The sequence below is a fragment of the Macrosteles quadrilineatus genome, unplaced genomic scaffold, assembly GCF_028750875.1.
Source record: "Macrosteles quadrilineatus isolate MER2022 unplaced genomic scaffold, UCM_ALF_1.0 Scaffold_8__2_contigs__length_117827958, whole genome shotgun sequence".
Classification (NCBI taxonomy): domain Eukaryota; kingdom Metazoa; phylum Arthropoda; class Insecta; order Hemiptera; family Cicadellidae; genus Macrosteles; species Macrosteles quadrilineatus.
This window is the reverse complement of record NW_026542601.1, coordinates 30603098-30625604: the sequence shown is the minus strand read 5'-3', so window position 1 is coordinate 30625604 and position 22507 is coordinate 30603098. Positions and strand designations below refer to the sequence as shown.

Here is a 22507-nt window from a genome sequence, read left to right as displayed (position 1 = left end):
CTCTTCAATTGTGCAATTGAATGTTTTTTTGGTCGCCTTTTTTACCTCTTTCTTGTTTCCTCTAATGACAACTTCCACCTTTTCATCGATCCACTTATTAAAACTTGTTGTATCATTGGCAGAGAAATTATTGTATAGTATAATTTTGTGTTGACATTCCTCACATTCTCGAAACAAACATTCTACCGTCTTTTCAGGACAGCATAAGCTGTTAACAAGCTTTTCAGGGCATTCTTCATCTATCACTTTGATAGCACTAAGCTTTGAAACCAGCATTGACATGTTGCTGCACCTTTTGCAAAGGCAAGTATCTCTATTCTCAACTTTAGGGTCCAAAATCCAAAATGGTCTCAATCGACAAAAAAGAGAGTATGATAATTTGACGTTTGATTGTTTCAAAAATTCTTCATGAATTTCCTTTAAAGATTTGTTTAGAAATCGCTTCTGTCTCTTGTCTTTTTTCCATGTAATAGTATCCTTTTTTCCTGGACATAAACGACTAAACTCATCTCTTTCAAGAAAACTTTTGACATCAGTTGCAATTTGTTGTTGTAGTGTTTTATAGGTTTTGTTGTATTTTGCTTTATTAATACCAACTAATCTTTCAACAGATTTTTTCACTTTATATTTACATAAAGTTTCAGGATTAAATATGTTTCTGATCACATTTTTGTCTCTTATATTAGCGGTGTTCCTATAAGTTTTGGACACTTCTTGTTCAAGTAGTTCCCCAAAGACTAATTTTTTCCTAATAACTTCAGAAACAGTTTGCCCTCTAAGCAATCGTTTAACTTTTGTTCTTGGTGTTGAAACAGTATTTTTTTCCTTGTCTTTAGATTTCAAAAGTCGCAGATAACGCTTTTTGTATCTTTCTGCCTTTTTTGTAGACTTTTTATACTTTAGTTTTAACTCTTGCAGTTCCCTATAGCATTTTGTCTTGTTTCTTTTGATCCTTTTTCTTCCTGAGTTTATTCTTCCGTCAGGTCTAGGTGGTTCAGCAGGCCCAGGTGAACCATGTTCACTTGGTGGTGGAGAATTTTCATTCAAAATCCGCTCTTCTTCTTCAATCTGCTTTTTCTTTTGTCTACTTTTGTTTGTAGCATCCCTCCATTTTTTCTTAGTTTGTCGTTTTTCACGATCACTTTGATCAGCAATTAATTTTCTTTGACCCTTTTGCAACTTTTTAAGGTATTTTTCATGTTCTTTAATTTGTTGTTGTCTTAATCTTTCTGGGTCCTGTTTGATTTTTTCTTGTCTTTTTTTCTCTGCCTCTCTCTTTTTTTTCAACCGTTCACTATCTGACTGTTTTTTTCTTGACGCCATGTTTTTGATGGGCCTAAAATTAACAATATCTTATTAGTAGCATACAAACAATACACAAGTAGGCCTACTGGTAATCCTGGGTAGAAAACCTCACACTCACAAGCAAATTTAGACTTACACTAGTGTAAGTAGAACAAACAATTTTTGAATTGTGTAACTAGACCTAGTTTTGAAAACTATGTGAAATTTAGAGTAGACCTTCCAGAAGCACAAGTAGTAAAAAATTAGTGATGGTAAATGGTAAATATCTCAAAATATTAACATAATGTAGGTAATTCATAATCCTAAAAATTTTACCTTCACACATCTCTATCTGTATGGCGATAACTATGTAGGTCAATCACTCCAAACCAGTTAAACTATGACAGTATCATAGGCTAAATCATAAATTGTTACAATACATAAACATCCTACATTAATACACTTTGCATCACCAGAACCTGGCCTAAAACCAGCTTAAACTATTTTAATTTCCCATTTTTGTCAGTCCCCTGGCATATTGTCAGTCCCCTGGCAAAGTTGGGCCAGGGGACTGACAACCAGGGGACTGACAATTCTGGCTGAATCCCAGTCTAGCATGGATTGTGTAAATTATTTTGAGGTTAGGTTGGACCATGTGACTAACAGGCACTTACTGCTACTTAATGGTATTTACATTTTATTTTTACTGACTACCATACCTAAGTTAAGTTAGCCAGGGGATTGACAATCAAAAAGGGTACTTACCTGTTTTCTAATGTTCTTGTGGTTTTCTCAACACTTGAGAGGAGTTTTGAGACACTACAACACTGAATACAATCCCAGAGTGAAGTAAGGAAGCTGGTTACCACCATAGCAACTGAAAAATCCCACAACTTTTCCCTCTAAGGGAAGAATTCCCTCCTACCAGGGGACTGACACAAAACCCCAGGGACACACAATTAAATAATAGTAAATCCATAAAAGCAAATTTATATTATAATATACATGTATTATATCTCAATATGTGTATTTTTGGCTAATGTTAAAAATTAAAATAGCTTCTTAAATGCACTTGTAAAGCATAGGTCACTTAAATAGTTATCAAAACTCAGCCAGGGACAACCCAGGGGACTGACATTTTACCTATTTATATAATTTTTTAAAAACCTTTGGCATATAAAAAATTAGTTTTTTACTTGGAAAACATCAACTAAACACTTTACACACTAAATACAATTTTCATAAATACATATATTTATAGGGATGTATACACAAAGCTCGAAAGACAAGAAAGCGTCACTTTCTGTAGAATCACCCTACAACTGTAGTTGATTTGCCCACTCTTTATGATGGGATGAGGACGCAGAATAACACGATTCTTTAAATCTGCTTTAGAAAATGAATACATATTTGATTTACCATGTGTGAATTAAAAATCGTCTGTACCACTTGTCTGGTCAAAAATTGTTTGCTTTTTTAAAATCTTGATACTTTTTAAGGTTAATAGTTTAGTTTGTAATTGACACCATTCAATACATTCACATGTTCCTCATGAATAAATATGAATTTGATTATGAATTCACTTCAATTTTGTATCTGCAATCAGCTGTATGGCAGAATTCAATTGATATTACAGTATCATTGACTGTACACAGAATAAAGATAATGTCATTGACTATTCACAGAAGAGACTTCCCATGTTTGAAGCCAAAAAAACATGGTGCAATCTGTTGAGATGGTCACCAACTAATGACAATATTTTGTGTTAAGTGATAAATCAATCAGCCGTTTGCCATGATACTGCATTGGTTTTAGTTAATATTCAACCCATTACACTAGTAAACTCTCTGAAATTCATCTGTTTTCTTGGCTTAAAAGTTTCATATCACATGGGAAGTCCCATGTAGACTTCCCATGTGATATGAAACTTTTAAGCCAAGAAAACAGATGAATTTCAGAGAGTTTACTAGTGTAATGGGTTGAATATTAACTAAAACCAATGCAGTATCATGGCAAACGGCTGATTGATTTATCACTTAACACAAAATATTGTCATTAGTTGGTGACCATCTCAACAGATTGCACCATGTTTTTTTGGCTTCAAACATGGGAAGTCTCTTCTGTGAATAGTCAATGACATTATCTTTATAAAACGTAAATAAAGTTAATGTTAAATTAGAGTAAATGTATCCTACACATTATTGCACCGTTAGTCAATTACATGGCAGGTTCTTAATAAATAGCAAGATACAACATTATATTGGTACAAACTTAGTTTTTAATAAGGAAAAAAGTTAAGACAACAATAGGTTTACCTCTGTAGTACAACAAAAGTGCTCAGTAGCTTTCCAAGCTTGCAACTCATCAAAAACACAATTAAAACAAACACAACACAAATATAACAACGGTACGAATACACAAACATTTAGGAGCTATCATAATACTGAATTACTCCAGTGTGGCGCAAGGTTTGTGTATTCGTACCATTTTTATATTTGTGATGTGTTTGTTTAAATTGTGTTTTTGACGAGTTGCAGGATTTGAAAATGTTGTCTTTGCAACAAATGTACAAGCTACTGAGCAATTTAATCGTTGGGACTATTTGACGGAGGTATGTAAACCTATTGTTGTCCAAAATAGTCCAGGAGCCAAAAATGTGAATTTTAGAAAATTTTTTCCACTTCAAAACTTATTTTTTAAATTACTCAACTTTGCTAGATGTGTGTCTTTGAATATATATATTATCATTCTGTTTTATAACACCACCAGTATTTACATTACATGTGACTGAATCAGTCTGCACAAAATCCAAAATCCTTAATTAACCATAAACCTGTATAAAATGTGCCAACCACGGTAGACTGTATCTTTTCCTTATCAGTACAGGTAGCCTACTTGCTTTTCCTTATCAGAAGTTACCGAGTGTTGTTATATTCACAGGGTAAACTAACCTAACCTTGCATTCAGGAAATGATTCACAAGCCCATAATAGAAACTACCTTGACAGATATGTGAAAAAGGTTTGAGTTACTGAAGTTGTACAGTTGCAACAAGTTTTCATGTAATTTTTTGTGTTTGATATTTAAATACAGTATGTTTTTTTCTTCTTGTAACCTAACTTTACAGTTAACAAAAGAAATTACGTTTGCATTGTGACTAAATAAGGTTAAATTTTATCAAATTTATTCAAAAATTATTTATTATTTTGGTACAAGAAAAATACAAAGCTATCACACTTGTGTGGGACAGGCTGGTTTTGCCCGTACATAAATCAGTAGTTTTAACAGTCTGCAAATTAGTGTTCGAGAGTGGTTGATTTTGTAGTACCCTTGTTAACTTGTTAGGATTTGTTGTTTTCGATATGGAGGAAACAATTTATATCGAGCACTTTATTAGTTTGGAGCTTGGACAAGAACTATATTTTAGTTTGATTAAGAATTGTATTTTGATTTGGTCAGTAATTAGATTTTGGTTTGGTTTGAAGGCAAGTGATGTGGGACAATATACCCGCCCCAGCAAACCATCTTCCATTTGCACGGTTAAATTTTTATAAAAAATGTTATTAGCTTTTTTTACAACAGCTTATTTAAAGGCCGGCTTATATTGGTCCGGTGCAGGACCGTCCTATATCGGGGGATCTTCCTTTCTTTAACCCACAGCTGTTACCATGTCTTTTAAAAATACAATGAATTGGCAATTTAACACACACGGCTTCGATCTAAATAACTTATTTAGTAAGGGAGTATTTATGCTTTATTTTAAAAAGCATAGCCACCTTTCTTTTATTCATTTCACAAATACACAAAAAAATCACTAAGTTTCAGCCTGGAAACGCCCAGATCCGGACAGCTAGAGTGAAAAGGCCTTCCGGGACATCCCGCATCAACGGTACGGGACGGGCCCGCACCGCACTGGTGTGAAAGAAGGCTAAGGCAGTTACATTAAACAGAACAACTAGCTCTCACTCCAGTGAATCTAACCTGTAAGTTTATTTACATACTTCAGAAAGGGTACTAACAATACTTTAACATCAGTATTTTTTATATGATTCAAAATGTTTATACTTAATCCAAATTTCAATGAGCTCTTTAATTTTTACCAAAGAAAAACAAGGTTTTAATTTGGTTTAAAACGTAAAATTAAGGTAACCAAACTAAACAGGTTATATATAATTTTATTTCAAGTCAATTGATTTTAATATGTTGACTTAGCGGATGCACTACATCTTGGCGATTTGGCTGAACAAATCAGTTATTATGTTAAAAAAACAAGGGAAACGATGTATACTGCTTAAATATAGTGTTCTATATTAAACTGAAGGTACAGCATGGATTGATTGCATACTATTCAAAGTATTGTTTAGGAAATAAGATAAATCAAAGAGATGGTAAACATCCAAGATATGAAACGTGTGAACAAGTTTGCATTTTGTGATAAGCACTTCCATATTACTGTGACGTAAGATTGGATTATTTAACCAACGCAGATTGTTTTTATCTATGTTAGTTACACAAAATTATAAGCAACTTGCCAAACTATTGATTTTAAAATGGTCATAATTAGGTTTTGCCAAAACTGTAAATATTTGTTTAAAAGTGTAAGGTCGAAGAATGTTTTACAGCTAATGTATAATGACTAACACATATCTTTTGTGTCATGTCTGAAAAATTATAAATTATCTTGAATAACACAATATATCAAAATACATTTTTTTGTTTAAACCTTATTGGTGTGATTTGAAAAATAAGGAAATTTCAAATTGGCCTATGAAAACTAGAAGAAAAAGATGGGACACAAAAACTTGAGCTTTTGTAAAGACAGATTGGTACACTAACGATTGGTACATCAAGCGCTGTTGATATTGTAAAAGTATGATTCATTCTTAAGAGCGTTCTAGCAAAAGAATTCATCCTAAGCTGAATTATAACTGATATAGAGCTAACTACTGAGATAAGAGATAAGGGACTGAGTCAGTTTGGTTAACCTAGGAGTGAAACTCTACTCTCAAGTACTTAGTAAACAGATAACTAGCCTACTAAGTAGTACTGATACAACTGATGATTCCTAAGAAATTGAGAGTTACAATGAAACATTGCGTTCTACTTACCGGGTTTTAGACAACACTGGAAAATCAAATGCATTTACTCTTGAGTTCTCTCTTGCTACCGAATACACCAGAAATATGTATTGTTAATAGGTACGGAACAAAAAATAATATAGATTTAAGGAGTTATTAAAGATTGTTGCGTTTCATAGTTTTGACAATATTCAAGGAAAACATTAGTGAAGAAATGTGTTTATTATTTTGCACAGAAGTAACTTACCTCAAAGTCAGTCAAAATTTTGTGGGTTGGTAGATTTTTTTTAAATAGGCTAATCGGATTTCATTTTGCCCTTTGTCTTATTTTTTTTTTATTTCAATATATTGCAACACTTTTGATAATTTTCTACAATTAATTCAGACTGTTTACTTAACTAGGCTTTAGAATGTATTGTTGGCTGAAAACCATAAAACTAGCAATGTAAAAGGCCAAATGTAATAGATAACAGGAAAACTGTTTTAGTCAAGTATAAGGATATATAGATGTTTTTGTTTCCTAACTCAAAACAACAACAAAGTTAAAATAAAGATGATTTGTGAGCAGATGTCTTTATAAGAAAATTTGGCTTCAAACTTCTAATGTAAAAACTCACAAACATGTGAAGTAAAGATGTTCCAATAAAATCCACAAGACCAATAACCAAAACTGATATATTGCAGTACTTATGATAACCCACCAAAACAATTTCAGTAATAAATCAAAAATATTTACACTACCACTAGACAAATATTTTCACCGCTTTATAATGATTTCAAAACAACCAAATTACCAATTGTTAAATTTTCTTGTAATTTCAATGGAACTTTTCTCTCCCAAGATTACACAAGGCAAACACGCAACACACATCTTTGTGAGGTAATGTGGCGATAGATCATTATCAAACGAGGAAAGGTGTTAATTAGAGATATTCTGTAACAATACTGGCAAAGAGAGAATGAGTAAGAGAGAGAGATTGAGTGAGAGAGGGAGAGAGAGAATGAGGGGGAGAGGCAGAGATCATGGCCTTGAAAACTTCCCATGGCAATAACCCCAGAGGAAGATGGCTAGACATGTAATATCACAGTAGGTGAAACAACAATAAATATCTACTGCAGGAAACCACTAAACAGCCTTGATCATTGCCAACTTCACTGCAATTACTAGCATAGCTTTCATAATGTTATAAGGGCTATTGGAATGGTTCAACTTGAATAATGTGTTGTTGTGCTTATGAGTTGTATTTTATGGTTTTGATATTTTTACCAATTAATGTAGGCGTACTAATTGTAAACAAATATAATAACTTTTAATTCACTTCGTGTGACACAACAAATAAAGTTTCGTAAAAATATAGAATACTTAAAATGTGAATTAACCTTTTTATAAATTTACTGCTTTAAAAAAATTCTGAAAGTGTTCAAACAAACTATTACAATTAATGATACAAGTTAAATTCACTAACTACACACAAAGTTTGAAATTTTAATAATGAGTATAAAATTTACATTATTATTTTTAATTTTTTTAAAGCACGATTTTGAAGACTAACTGTAAAATATATATCTCTCGGCTAATGCAAACACACTTATAATTTAGAGATACTTGTTGCTTCTGTACAAATCACATAATGCTTTTTGTTTTAAATTGTGTAAACATATCATCCTTGAATGTTTTGTTTACAACATATAAGTATGTAGATAAACGTTTAGTGATCCACTAAAAGTATTAACTGGCTACTCCGTTTCCCAAACATTATTTTTAGGGAAATAAACTATACTTATATTCTAAAATTTTAAATGAGTTGCGACACATCAAGAGACAAATAAACTCATTAAGTGCCCAACCATCTGTTCTTTTAACTCGATATTTGTCACATGAGCTAATATATTGCAGTGTAAACATTACACATTCAAAACACATCTGTCTAACCAATGTTTTGCATTGAGGCAACCTTGACAACTTTTTAATGCAGCCAGTCCACCGCGACTTAAAAACATTGCAAACACAATGGTTAAATCCGCTTATACCGTATAGATAAATAACCTGCTACGCAGCAAACCTATACTCTTACATTAGATAAACCTTTAGGTATTCGACAGGGATAAAGAGTTAATCATTAAACTTTTAATTTAAATCTTTGTAAAACTGCTTTCAAAATTTTGATTTATAAAGGTTTAAAACACTTCCATTTTCCGATCATATAAAACCAATCCTTAAAAGCATAATTTATTAATAGAATCAAGAATCTTTCATCAGAGATCAACCTACAGGTAAGAAGTAGGCCTAAGCAAAACGATTGTGGTGAATTTATTTTTCAAAATTGTTGATACAGTGTTGACTGTTATGCCAAATTACTTAGTGATGTCCTCTTGTTTTGTCCCTTACATTCACTGCTTAGTTAAAGTTTCTTCATCGTTTTGTGCTTTATGAACTATTTGGCCATTCTTATTTTGTATTTACGAGGTACACCAGACTCAAAAGTTCACAAAGACACATTTCGAATTTTCAGCAAGAATATAATTGGATTTTGATAATCTGATTTAGTGGCCATTACCTATCATAAATGAAAAGTTGAAGAGGTGGTTTCTATGAGTTTATATGTCTTGTTTGTGTGTTTGTTCCAAACGGAAAACCTACAAATAGACATTGTACATGTCCATAAATCTATCTCAAGCTACAAACTGTGAACATTTAGAGCTTCTAGTAGCTGTTGGAAGTAAATCTTGATTAGTATTCGTTTCAAGAAGAAACCCAACAACGTTTATAATTTTTCTATTGACTTTGTTAACATTTACTAACGCTTAATTTTATTCCGTCGCGCGGAGTTGAACAAAATAAAATTTAAAATTGAATGATTAAATTTCTTTTTAGCGAATTTCCCCTGTAGAGAATAAGCTATTACCGTAGTAGGCCTACTCATGGTAAGACCTGGACCCGGGACCGATTTACTTTTTTGTTTTGAGGTCCCTAGAGACCAAAAACACCATCCGTTCAAATTCATATAAATATATATATATGTCCGTTAGCGTGATAACTCGAGCAAAAATCATCCGATTTTGATGAAATTTGGTACAAACGTGTAAACCTACGTATATTCGAACGAGTTCGCAAACCAGCATGATGGGACTATGGGAACAGGGGTTTATGGGGGGTTTTATGGGGCAAAAATTGGTTTTTCCCATTTTTGACCCTAAAAACTTAAAATTTAGCATTTTATTCCCAACCCATTTTGTAGAGCTTAAAAAAACAAATAATTTAGTATATTGAAGCGTTATTATGCGTCTAATGGTTACGGAGAAAATTCCAAAAAACTGTAAATTTAAAATTCCCATGTTATTCTTATGGAGAATAAGTAAACTCTAGTAGTTTGCTTGTTTATGATCATATTTTGGTCAAATTTGGGAAATGCATTCATTTCATACTAAACTATTAACACTTAAAAAAAACACCTTTTTACCCTCCCAGTTGCAGCAAACCTACGTACTCGTTAAACTAGTGTTACGGTATTTAAATAGGGAATAAATGTGATATTTTTAAGGAGACATTTTAGTGTGAATCCAATCAGGCAAATGGAAATTCGCTTAGTCAGCAGGTTTGCTGCGGCGGGGGTATTATAAACATAGATTTAAACCAAATTTGGAAATTTTGTTTATTTAATACTAAGCTATCAACATTGCAATAAAAAACACATCTCAATATCTTCCCTGTAGCAGCAAACCTAAGTAGGCCTACTCATTAAAATTAATGTTATTTAAATAGGAAATAAAGCTGACAATTTTAAGAAAATATTTTAGTAGAAATCCAGCCAGGTAAATGGAAATTCGCTTAGTCTGCAGGTTTTCTGCTGCAGGAGTATTTATAATCACTGGTAGGTTTTACATAATTTAGCGACCTTATTTTTTTTTTTTTGTCTAGCTCATTACGAATCACAGGTAAATAAAGAAACAGGTTTAAAAAAGGAGTCATATAAAACTATATAATCATATTATAGGAGTCATATTTAATGCTTAGAAAATATGTTCTTTGTCAAACCAAAATGAGAAAATGTTTCTAGATTGTAATGCAAACTAAGAATTCAGTGGAGTTATTAGAGCTTTATAGTTCAGCAAATTCTATTTCTCATAGGATCAACAAAAATAAATAACCTCAAATTCTAGATTTCAGGACTCAAAATTACTAAAATTAGTATTATTTTTTTAAATTTAATTATTGTTGCCTGTCTCTATATCGAATGTCTCTATAAATGCTACTAAGGTGAATGTTTGATGTGTCATTAAAATACTTCGAGAGAACAAGTTTATACATGCCAACATCATTTCTACTCTAGTATAAACTTGAAAATATTATAACAATAGACTAACTAAGGTTTACAATGATTTATCTACAAGGTCAACGTTCTTTACAGCTTCAACATGAAACGAATTATAAAATCAACAATGCTTTGTTCGACTGGTTAAACAGGAAATGCTGAGCCATCCGGAATATGTTATGCTTCAATGACACAATATCATTAAACTGGGTAGACTAGGAAAGCTGACCAGATAAACAAAGGCAAAGAACTGAGCAGAGCAGAAACTGGTCAAATATATTTCAAAACTGCCTGAAGTTGTCCTTTATTCAGTAATTAATTGTTACGTTTGACTAAAATAAAATGTTAACATTCACACACATAGATTGCATACACTGGATAAGTCAATCAGACAAGTGTATTAGCCTTTTTGAACAAATAAAACAAGAATTGAATTAGAAGGAAAGTAAATATACAGAGAAAGAAAATCGTTAATGTTTTATGCTAAATCTTGACAAAATTTCAAAATACTGTAGGCCTACTAGCTTAGGATCTCTTAGGCCCATTCTACACAATCGTGAAAACCGCAAAGGGATTTCAGCGTGAACGCGCCAAAATTGTATACTCAAACTACACTTGGTGGGATCTTTGTCGCGTGAAACACATTGAACCATTCTACACGAGGCGGTTCAGACGCGGAATGGACACGGTGGAGCTCGGTTTTACAGCCGTAGTTATCCGATTCCAACTTTAGCTATTAATTTGGACTGAGTTATTCTTATTTATTTATTAAAATACATCACATAACGCCTACGGCGCGCTTCTCCACTCAGGCAGGTAAATTGTCAAAAGATACATTGTGTTGTGTACTAGTATAGAATAAAAACAACAAGTATAAAATAAGTTAGGTTATTAGAAAAATTTACAAAGTTATGTCACTGCCAATAAGTTATGTCTACTACAATCAGACTGATAAAAATCCTCAATGCTGTAAAAACAATTGTTTAACAGCTAAGACAGTAAGTGTAACCGGAATTGTTTAATGATTCCACCTCTTCCAGTGATAAAGGAAGCTTATTATATAGTTTGAGACCCATATAAAAGTACTCTTTTAATAAGAAGATGTATGGATGTTGAAGAATAAAGATGGTTTGCCTTGAGTGAGTAGGCTTTATTTAACACAATTCAAGTAATGAAACTCAGGGGCGGCTCCAGAGGGCAGAAAAATTATAAATAAATTTAATTATATGTGTAAGTAAAGAGAAAACATTCAAACTAATTATTTTGCATTTAAATTTTTAAACCCCCCCCCCTTTTTTTTGCAGGCAAAGCTCTTCAAACCTCTCGTCCCTGATCAAACTCTTTCTTGATCCTTGTCAGGCCTACCCAAAAAAATATTCCTGAAACCACCCCTGATGAAATTCATAGCCTAAGTACTGTAAGAGTTAAATCTAGAGAATTAGAGAATGACTTGGTGAAACCCGTCGAAATCAACGGTTACTCTCAAGGCTTACGCTAATTCATCTACGGAAAGTTAGGTTTAGTGGAATATACTTTAAGTAGCTGCTTAAATAGTATTTACTCTTTATGCCTTTTTTATAGCCGAAATGTCGTGTTATTTTCAATCATGTTAACAACCCAGTGGGCAGTGGTCCGTAATAGCCTATAGGATACTGCAAATAATTTCTCAAGATAGGTACCATTTTAGGCAAGGTTTCTGTCTTTGGATGTTATTAGACATGATAAGAGCACAATAAACTTCTTCTGCAGATAAATAATCTGCTGGAGAAATATAAGCCGAATTACAAATGTTACAATGCGAGTTCAAGCATTTTGTAGCTATATTGGTAAGTTACATAGTATTTTTTTAGGCTGCTGCTCAGTGCACTTTAAGAATATCTACCAGAGATAAATTAAATGGTTTTTATTGCTGAGTAGCGCTAGTAAACATGTACAACCCATTTCGTTATTCTAATAACATTAAAATGCTCTCTAAGAGTTCAAATTATTATTTGTATACATATCTACAGGGTGGTAAAAAAGTCCCAGGACAGTTAAATATTTAAAAAAATAATGCAGATAGAGCTACAATACTTGGTACAAAGTTACAGGGCATAAAACTCTATTTTAACACATATTCAGTGATCCAATAACTCTTCAGGGGGACGGCCCACAAGGAGTCGGAATAAAATCTTAAATGGAAGCATAGGTCAATATGCACATCAAATTAAAGGTCTTTTTTAGTAGAATACAATGCTGCAAACCGCACTTCAAAAGGTTGATCCTGATCAAAATTACAGTTGTTCAAAGATTCATTTAATTTACATTGCTATTATACGCTTACTCCTGAGGGGGCACAGTCCTAGGAATCGGAAGAAAATTGTTAACGTAAGCATAGGTCGATATGCACGTCAAATTAAAGGTCTTCACTAGTAGATTACGATGCCGTTCAAGTTCAAGCTCAAAAGAATGCCTGAGTAAAAAATGGCAGTCGTTCAAAGATTCAAAATGGCGGATTCAAGAAATCTTTGAACATCTGCCGTTTTGCGCAGGATCAACCTTTTGAAGTGCGGTTTGCAGCATTGTATTCTACTAAAAAAGACCTTTAATTTGATGTGCATATTGACCTATGCTTCCATTTAAGCTTTTCTTCCGACTCCTTGTGGACCGTCCCCCTGAAGAGTTATTGGATCACTGAATATGTGTTAAAATAGAGTTTTATGCCCTGTAACTTTGTACCAAGTATTGTAGCTCTATCTACATTATTTTTTTAAAATATTTAACTGTCCTGGGACTTTTTTACCACCCTGTATATTATGTGTTCACTATGATGAATGAATACTTTATAGCAACCTCTCTCAAAAGTCTGTAAATTGCAGATTTACAGCTTAATGACTTTCTAAATCGTGCACATATTTCTACATAAATATTGTAAAATGTTTTATCGAGTTGCTGTAAACTACTATTAATTTAACAAAATATGGACACGGCTCAAATGGACAACGTGCCATTTGATAATAAACGTCTTATAACACTTAATACATTTACTTTCCGTAAAAATAAATATAAATTATTGTAAAACATAACATTATTTAACTCTACAAGTGCATTATCAAACAATGATTGTGTTTTGGCGTCTTGGCGCAACCAAAATTGTTTGCCACAATTGTTCATTGGATGCATGACTTGTAGCGATAATTTCAATTAAACACAACATAGACAAGAAAACGGTGAAGAGCCAGAAGTAATCCGTCACGCAGAAGTAGAATCTCAACTGCATAAATTATTGGTGTTTTTATTTTATTTTTTATCGGCAGAACAAGACTACACTGGGTGAGCTTCTGATGTAAAAATGGATGAACGACCAATCCATAATATAAAAATCTTATTGCACTTTTGTAATCAATTTTTTTTTAAGCCTTGTGTTTTTTTCTGAATTGGGGCTATCAAAACTGAGTTGATAAACAATTAAGTTGAACCATATAACCTACCGGTAACTAGGCCTAACTATATAAAACCATCAGAACCCAGTATACTGATAGATGAAGACTGGACTGAAGAAGATGCTAAAGGGTGGCTTTGTATAATCTGTCACTACGGCAGCTTATTTAAGATGCTGAAATAAGGATTCTGAATGCTTATGAAAAGTGTTTACTACCTTAGAATGCAAATTTTTAATTAAGAAAACACCCAGCACACACACCAACAGTATCTTGTTACACTGCACCAGACATAAGGCCTTCACACTTGCTTCCATGGAAATAGCATCAGAGGCAATTTTTCAATAATAGGCCTACATATCAAGCTGTAACTAGTGTGGTAAATAGTTCTACACATGAAATATAATGCAGATAAACTCTGAGTAAGTAGCATGTTGAATCAACTGCTAAAATGAAAAAAAGAACCTTTGCAAAACAAGACTCTGATTGAAAGGGATATTGAAGCACCTAAAGCTGTGTTTCCGAATGCTGAGATTTCATGGTACAAAGATATTTCAGGTATTGAGATTTTTGAAGCTTACCATAACATTTAACAGAAATTGTAACCTAACAAAGATTAATCAGGGTTGGTACTAAATTTGAAAAATAAAATTCCCTGACTTTTCCAGGTTTTCCGGACTGATATTATACTTTTTCCAAGTATACTATAAGTCGATATCGACTAATCAAAATCAAGAAATATTAGAAAAAATGTAAATATTTAACTTTTTTTTATCACTCCCAAACAAAACTTTGTTTTAAACTATATACATATCGATTCCTCTTCCAAACCATAAACTATCTACCGGTACATAAAAGTGTGCATCAGTGCTAATGTCGTTCTTTTTGCCATTAGTCATCACCCTGATAAAAACATGTCTAGGCCTAGAGCAAAATGTAGCATAGGTATCTGTAAAAAGGTAGTCTTTCAGGAGAAATTCCAGAATTTGTTTATAATTAAATTCCCTGACTTTACCAGGTTTTCCCTGACCGTACCAACCCTGTTAATCGACTTGTTTATGGAATAGCCTACTTTTATTTAGGCCTACTAGTATTAAGCCTACCATTCTCTTCCGGATAATTTTTACACTGTGTTGATAACAAAAATATTCAGGGCCGGTTCTAGGAATTTTTCAGAGTTAAGCGAACACCTGGGAATCAGCGCCACCTAGAATTCCCCGCCCCCCCCTTGAGCATAACTTAACCCTATTTGTGAATTTTTTTGGGAAGAACTTTTTATAAGTTTAGGTTGGAAGAATACTTGCAATTAAAGACGTTTTTCAACCACCTACTGTTTATTATTCACAAAATTTAACATTTTTACACTTTTACTAATTTGCAGAATAAATAAACAGAATAAATTCGAGATGTGATGGTTGAAAAATTCTTGTGGATAAGTGGGATATAGGCCTACACTTTTGCAAAACCCAAAGATGACAATTTATTTCTAAATGTAAAATCAATTTTTACAGGATAATTTGGATACGATATAAGCTTTTATAAAGCCTATTACAATGAAAAACAGTAGCGGTAGACATAAGAGTGCAAAACAACGTACTGCTCTGCTCTAGGAGGGGTGAGTGATCAGGGGAGAAGGGAGGGGGGAGTTTCTTGGGTTGGGACAAGTGGCCCTGCGCGCTTATCTCGAGCATGGAGCATGAGTCATGAAATGAAACCCACAGGCGCCGCGCTGTACGCTGCCGAGCATCAGCTTACTACAAATCAATGCCTTGAGTCCTTGAGTTGAAGTGCTGTACAAGTATACACATTTTCCAAGTGCTGTTGGTACAAACAGAATAAATGCCTTTGGTGTGGTGCTTTGGATAAACTCTGAGTGAAAAAAAATTAAGTTGTTCACTTGTCAGTAAAGATATTTCCAATTTTATATAGGCCTACTGAAAAAAAAAAAATGTGTCCCGTTGGCACCACTTTTTTGTGGCGCCAAATGCGACCGCGTAGTTCTCGTATGGGTTAAACCGGCCCTGAAAATATTGGTAACAATATTTACCAATCTCTGACCTATTTAGGCCTACAACATTTTATTTCTGTACAAAACTTCTCATATGACGAAAGTATTAAGGAGACATGGCTGTATGCAAAAAAAATAGAAATTACCGGTAACCTATTAGGTTCAGATAAGTTTTGTGTTCAATTTTACAGTTCCAGATTACTTGGCAAATTTTGGTGACTATTGCTTGCACAAAATTGCTTGACAAAATATGGTTAAGTGTTTGGGAAATAGTCAGCTGGATAAACTACCAGAAGATAAATCTAAGTTAGGAGTACCCTTCAGAATGCAGGCTACTTTGACAATTTGTTTACAAACCTGTCTGTTTAGATGTTTACAAGAAATTTGATAATAGTGGATCAGGCACATTGCAAGAAGATTGTAGCCTATAGGTGGGTACCTATCTAAAATCTGCTCTCTTACAGGGTGTTTTAAAATTAGTAGGTAGTTTAGTAGTGTTTTTCAGGTGAACAATAATTATGGCTAAGTTAACACTGTAGGCCTACTATAAAAATATTAAAGACAACTGTCGAAAATGTTTTCCAACCCATCAACAAAAGTCATGTTAGAGGATCTAACTTACTTTGCGGACATTTGCACAATTGTCATTTTTTAGGGAATTATGGAACGGTTCAACCCCTATTGTTAGCGTTGTATTTGATACTGCAGGTAATCTTACATGGTAGAGATGCAAGACTGGACATAGGCTAACTTAGGCCTATAATTTTATAACCATATTTAGGCTATCCTAAGTAAGTTACTAAAAACACATTGGTGGGCTAAGTTATAAGTCATGCCCAGTGAAATGTGCCTAACTTAAAAGCCAACTTATTCACACACAGCATTTGCCCAAGTTAACTTGGGCTACTTAAGCTTAACTGACCAAGCCTAAAAACTTCATTGCCTAAAAAGTTCATAACTTAACTTATTTGTCAGTTGTTAGGGTACACTTTAAGCTGAAAAACCCTGATGTGTAGGCCTTAAGTTAGGTACCTACAGAACCCTTGGCCTATGAACTTTCGAGGCCGCAAACATTAGTTTAGTCCCAGCACTGAAATATTCTTTAACTTATTTGTGAGCTTTTAGGCTAGGTCTTAAGTTAGCCTAAGTTAAGTTAGTGATGATAAAAGAATAATGACTTAGGCCTAGGCCTACCTCCACCCTGCATCATTTTGTAGAATTTTGATTCTATGTGGAGTTGTGGATGCCTGGTCTTGATACATTCTAACTTGATTGCAACTTCCTCACCCGTAGTAATATTGGTTCCTGAAAATGTACAAATTACTTAATCACCCTTTCATAAGGAGGCCTAGGATGTGCCCTTGTGAACATGCTACGTATTGGCCAATATAAAACGCATTAGTTAGAAACCTACCTAAATATATGTCTCCAAATGAACCACTGCCTATTTTTCTTCCGAGTCTGTATTTGTTGCCCACTCTCAGCTCCATATCTGGAAATAGGCGACAATCATTTAGACAATGGAAACATAAACACCTCGCATTGTGTCAGCCATATTTGAAATTTCCTAATGAAGTTGAGCTAAGCAGATAGTGAAATAAGATCAAATAATGCAAAATTACCTGGTGCTTGAGACGAGGACTGGCGCTACAACGAACCGTCAGGTTCTATCCTAATGTTATAACGACATTTGGTTTAAAATAAAAAGTTTACAACATAATTAGAACAAAATTTTATTGAAAACCCCGACCGACATCAAGACGACAGATGATCGCGACCCTACGCGATTAGTTACAGAAACATCCGCTTCACTGTGGGTGGCGCCACCTGACTCCCTGTGGGAGATAGAAATCGTTGATTGGATGCAAATCAAGTGAGGGAAATTCAAACCAGCTGATTGACAAAGAAATCAATAATAAGAAAATAATGCATCATCTTTTTAAATTTAAGTATTTGTAAACATGAAAATACTGAACTTCTGATTTGAAATTGACATCACTGTAAATTAGGCCTCTGTAAAACAAGTAGGTAGTCTACTATTACATAATTTTATGTCATAGGTGTAAAAACACTTTGTAGGTCTGGAACTAACTTATAGTGGACCCTAACATTCAAACTTAGCAGTAAAAAAAAACAATGATCTGACAACATTTGGGAAAAATAATATTGTGACGACAATAACAAATCAAATAACATAATTATTCTTATAGACATTCCATCTCTATGTTAAATTTGTAGCAAGATTTTTTGGGGTAGCGGATTTTTATCCCCCTGGAATTTTACCCCCTGGGCAAATGTGACTTCACAAACCAGGGGGTAAAATTCCAGCCGCAAACTTTTGAGTTTTGATGAGTGCGACATCAGCTCGATGGATTAAACGTGGAATTAAACATATATTGTCATGGTTGTGAATTTAATCAGAACACATCAAATTATAAAAACCTAGAGTGTACGGCCCTAATTGGGCCCCGGATTGGGATTTTAACCCCCGGATTTTCCCCACCGGATTTTTACCCCCGGAATTTTACCCCCTGGCCAGATATATAAATTAGTGAGAATGATTAATTACCTTCATTCTGTTTTTATTTATTAGTGAAGATTTTATTATTAAGTAGCCTATCTTAATTTATTTGTAACATCAACTAATCGAACAGGTTTTTGATTTTAACTTTTGAGATTCGAGTATCAGGATTCGATCTTTGAAGCCAACTGTTGATTAAAATGATGTATAAACAAACATCAGAATGGTAATTGATTCGAAGATTTCTTTAACGATTTATTATACAACCGTGGTAAAACAATGTTTTTTGTTTGTACAGTAGAACCTCTTTAATCCGAACCCCCGTAATCCGAACGTCCACTAATCCGAACCCCTCATTGCTGTACTCTATACACAGTACAGCAGTTCTTTATTGTATACTGTATTTAATTTACAGTACTTTTTATTCACCATGTTTACTACTGTATTAAATAAACACTGTATTTTAATTTATAAAACATTTTTTTCACTTTTCCCAAAATAATTTAGATCAATTTTAGCCATGTTTTAGCTATTGTTATGTAAAAACAACAATATGTTCTGTAATCCGAACTATTCACTAGTCCGAACTACCCCTGGTCCCAATTAGTTCGGATTAAAGAGGTTCTACTGTATTGTAACAATAACAAAATATGCCTTATTGTTTCTTTACGAAGAAATGTTCACCCAATTATCCTTTAAATGAGCTACTCAGTTTATTTTACATACTTATTATTAACCAACAGTTGGCCCCAAATGCAAATCCCGAACATCAAAATTAAACAGCGAATTCTGTTTGCTTAGTTGAGATTAAAAAATAAATAAAGAAAGATAGGCGACTAAATAATGAAATGCTTACAAATAATTAAAAACAGAAATAAGAAAATCAATCATTCAATTTCTAAAATCGGCCAGGGGGTAAAAATCCAGAGGTAAAATTCTGGGGGTAAAAATCCGGCCGTATATTTTCAGTTGTCTAAACGCTATAGTTATATGGACAGGGGGTAAAATTCTGGTTTTTATCGCTAATCTAATTAATCACCCTCTGGCTAATTTCATTAGACTTCCAAACCCGCGGGGGTAAAATTCCGGCCGCAAACAAAGTTTTGGCCACGAGGTTACTACGTCATAGTGATGTCAGCTTTGCCCAGGGGGTAAAATTCCAGGGGGATTAAATTCCGGCGACCCGATTTTTTATCAAAATTGTCGTAGTTGCTGTGAGCCACCGACAGATTGCGCTGATCTAAATCACTAAATTCTGTCGAATGCACAAACTTTTTTACTAAGTAAAACTTAGGGAATGGCTTATGGTAAGCTATAGCAACGTCCACTGGTCCACTATAGCTGTATAACCAAACATCGAGACAAGAATAATGAGAAACTAACCCTAAATAATATAAAAAAATTGTAAACAAAACACAAAACATCTACAGAAAACCGGACAGAACTAACAATAAAATTGGCTTCAGCTTTTCCATAAGGATGAGAAATCTACTAAGGGACTATGTTTTATCCATAGTAATAGCCTGCAGTGATTTACTAAAAAACATATAAAACTACGGATTTTTTAAATATAAAGAGATATCTACTGTAACTTGTATTTGTTTGATAGATAACATTTATTTTTGAAGTATGAGTATGCAATTTTTATTAAACATGTGTATATAGTGTATGTATAACAATTATTTTAAAAATATTAAAAGAAATGAGTAACTCATTTAATACAGTAGTTTAAATTTCATACATTTTCAACAAAAAATAAATTTAAATAACTCTTGGACATCTAATGCAAAAACATACAGCTACTTTTAAAGGGAGCATTAACAATGGCAATTCTACTATTACTGTGTATGTATTTATTTTTGTTTTGAAAGGGAATTATTGGGTAGCTACATAGGGCCCATTAGAATTAATGGAATTCTTTTTTATGCAGTTAGAAAGATTCAAGTATCAATAAGACACAGCCCTACTATCAACCTCTTCCCTATCTTAAATTCTTTCATTAAATATTAAAAATATCTATAGCGAAAAAACTCTTTTAGCAAATTTCCCTATAGAGAAGTAGCTATTCAGCGATCACAAGCTATTACCGGATGTGGCACGGTAAGACCTAGGCCTGGGACCGACTTTCTTTTTCATTTTGATGTCCCCAGAGGCCAAAAAACCATTCGTTCAATTTTTTATATACGTAGGGAAATATATATAGATTAATATATAATAGATAATATATGCGTTCATGAATGCGATAACTTGAGTAATTTTTGTCCGATTTTAATGAAATTTGGTTGAAAGGTGTAAGGCAGGATAAACTTGAATGAGTTCCCGAGCCAGCATGATCGAACCATGGGAACGGGGTTTTATGGGGTAAAAATACAGTAGAACCTTTTTAATCCGAACCCCTGTAATCCGAACCCCTGTAATCCGAACGTCCACTAATCCGAACGCCTCATTGCTGTACTCTATACACAGGACAGTAGTTCTTTATTGTATACTGTATATTGATATACGCAACATAATTATGTCAATTGTAATGTACAGTACTGTTTTTCCCTTTGTTTACTACGGTATTAAATAAACACTGTATTTTACTTTATAAAACATTTTCCACTTCTCCCTAGCTATTGTTATGTAAAAACAACAATATGTTCTGTAATCCAAACTATTCAATAGTCAAAACTACCCCCGGTCCCAATTAGTTCGGATTAAAGAGGTTCTACTGTATTTTTTCTTATTTTTGACCCTCTAAACACAAAATTTCCCAATTTCTCTTTAGGTCTTTTTAAAGATCTAAAACAGCAAATAATTTAGTTTATCAAAGTGTTTTTGTACGGTCATTGGTAATGGGGAAAATTAAAAATTCCAATGTTATTCATATGGAGAATACTGTAAAATGTTGTAGTTTGCTTGTTTATCTATAAGTATAAAAGAGGATGTTTGTATATATATTTGGCAGTGATAAACTCAGACACCGCTGAACCGATTGCCACGAAACTTTGTACATACGTGTAGAATTTCATGGAATAGGTTTATACACCATCAATTTCGTGATCTGTCCAATCGGCTCCGCCCCAGTGGCTCTGGAGTTTCCCATGTTAACCTTATGAGAAATGGAATTAATGAATCTTAACAGCTGTTTCTATTAAACAAGTTGGTTCTGTTCTATGATGTTCAATAGCATTAAAGTTACAAGGATTACCAACAGGGTGCAGCACTATTATTTCTTTTACATTTGTGACAACAGCTAATTTGCAACCAAAAGGTGAGTGAGCATAGCGAACGAACTTCAACCTGGAGGCGAGTTAGCATAGTGAACGAGCTAACCTGAAGGCAAGTGAGCGTAGCGAACGAGCTAACCTGAAGGCAAGTGAGCGCAGCGAACGAGCTCCAACCTAAAGGTGAGTGAGCGTAGCGAACGAGCTCCAACCTAAAGGTGAGTGAGCGTAGCGAACGAACTTCAACCAGGACGTGATTGAGCCATGCGAACGAGATCATCTTGAAAATTAAGAAGTTAAACGGGGCAAAGCCCGCGGGTTACAGCTAGTAGATATATATTATGATAAAACTTGGCAAATTTATTTATTTTATACTAAGCTATTGATATTTTACCATTTAAACACACTTTATTTGTTTCCTTGTAGCAGAATACCTAGGTACTCGTTAAAGCTAATGGTTTATTTTTAAATAGATTTGATTGAAAATAAATTAATCTCTTTGAATAAATGTAGGTTTACACGTTTGTACTAACTTTCATCAAAATCGAATCATTTTTGTTCGAGTTATGTATAGTGGTAACGGACACATATACAGGGTGAATAAAAAGTCAAGACCCCCCATCTAATATTTTCCCAAGTAAATATACAGAGATATCCTTTTGGTGGTCGTGCAATC

General features: G+C 33.6%; 1 protein-coding gene across 3 annotated transcripts in view; it reads right to left on the bottom strand.

Moving 5' to 3' along the window:
* Window positions 1-17876, bottom strand: part of LOC129000792 (casein kinase I-like) — a 39590-nt gene extending 21714 nt beyond the window's left edge. For all 3 annotated transcript variants that reach the window (XM_054427795.1, XM_054427797.1, XM_054427794.1), the window contains exons 1-3: window positions 17724-17876; window positions 17516-17593; window positions 17296-17406 (exon numbers count right to left, since the gene is read on the bottom strand). In XM_054427795.1, coding sequence (XP_054283770.1) covers window positions 17296-17406; window positions 17516-17591 — 187 coding nt within the window. In that variant the 5' untranslated portion in view covers window positions 17592-17593; window positions 17724-17876. The remainder of the gene's footprint in view (window positions 1-17295; window positions 17407-17515; window positions 17594-17723) is intronic.
* Between the last annotated feature and the right edge of the window lie 4631 nt (window positions 17877-22507).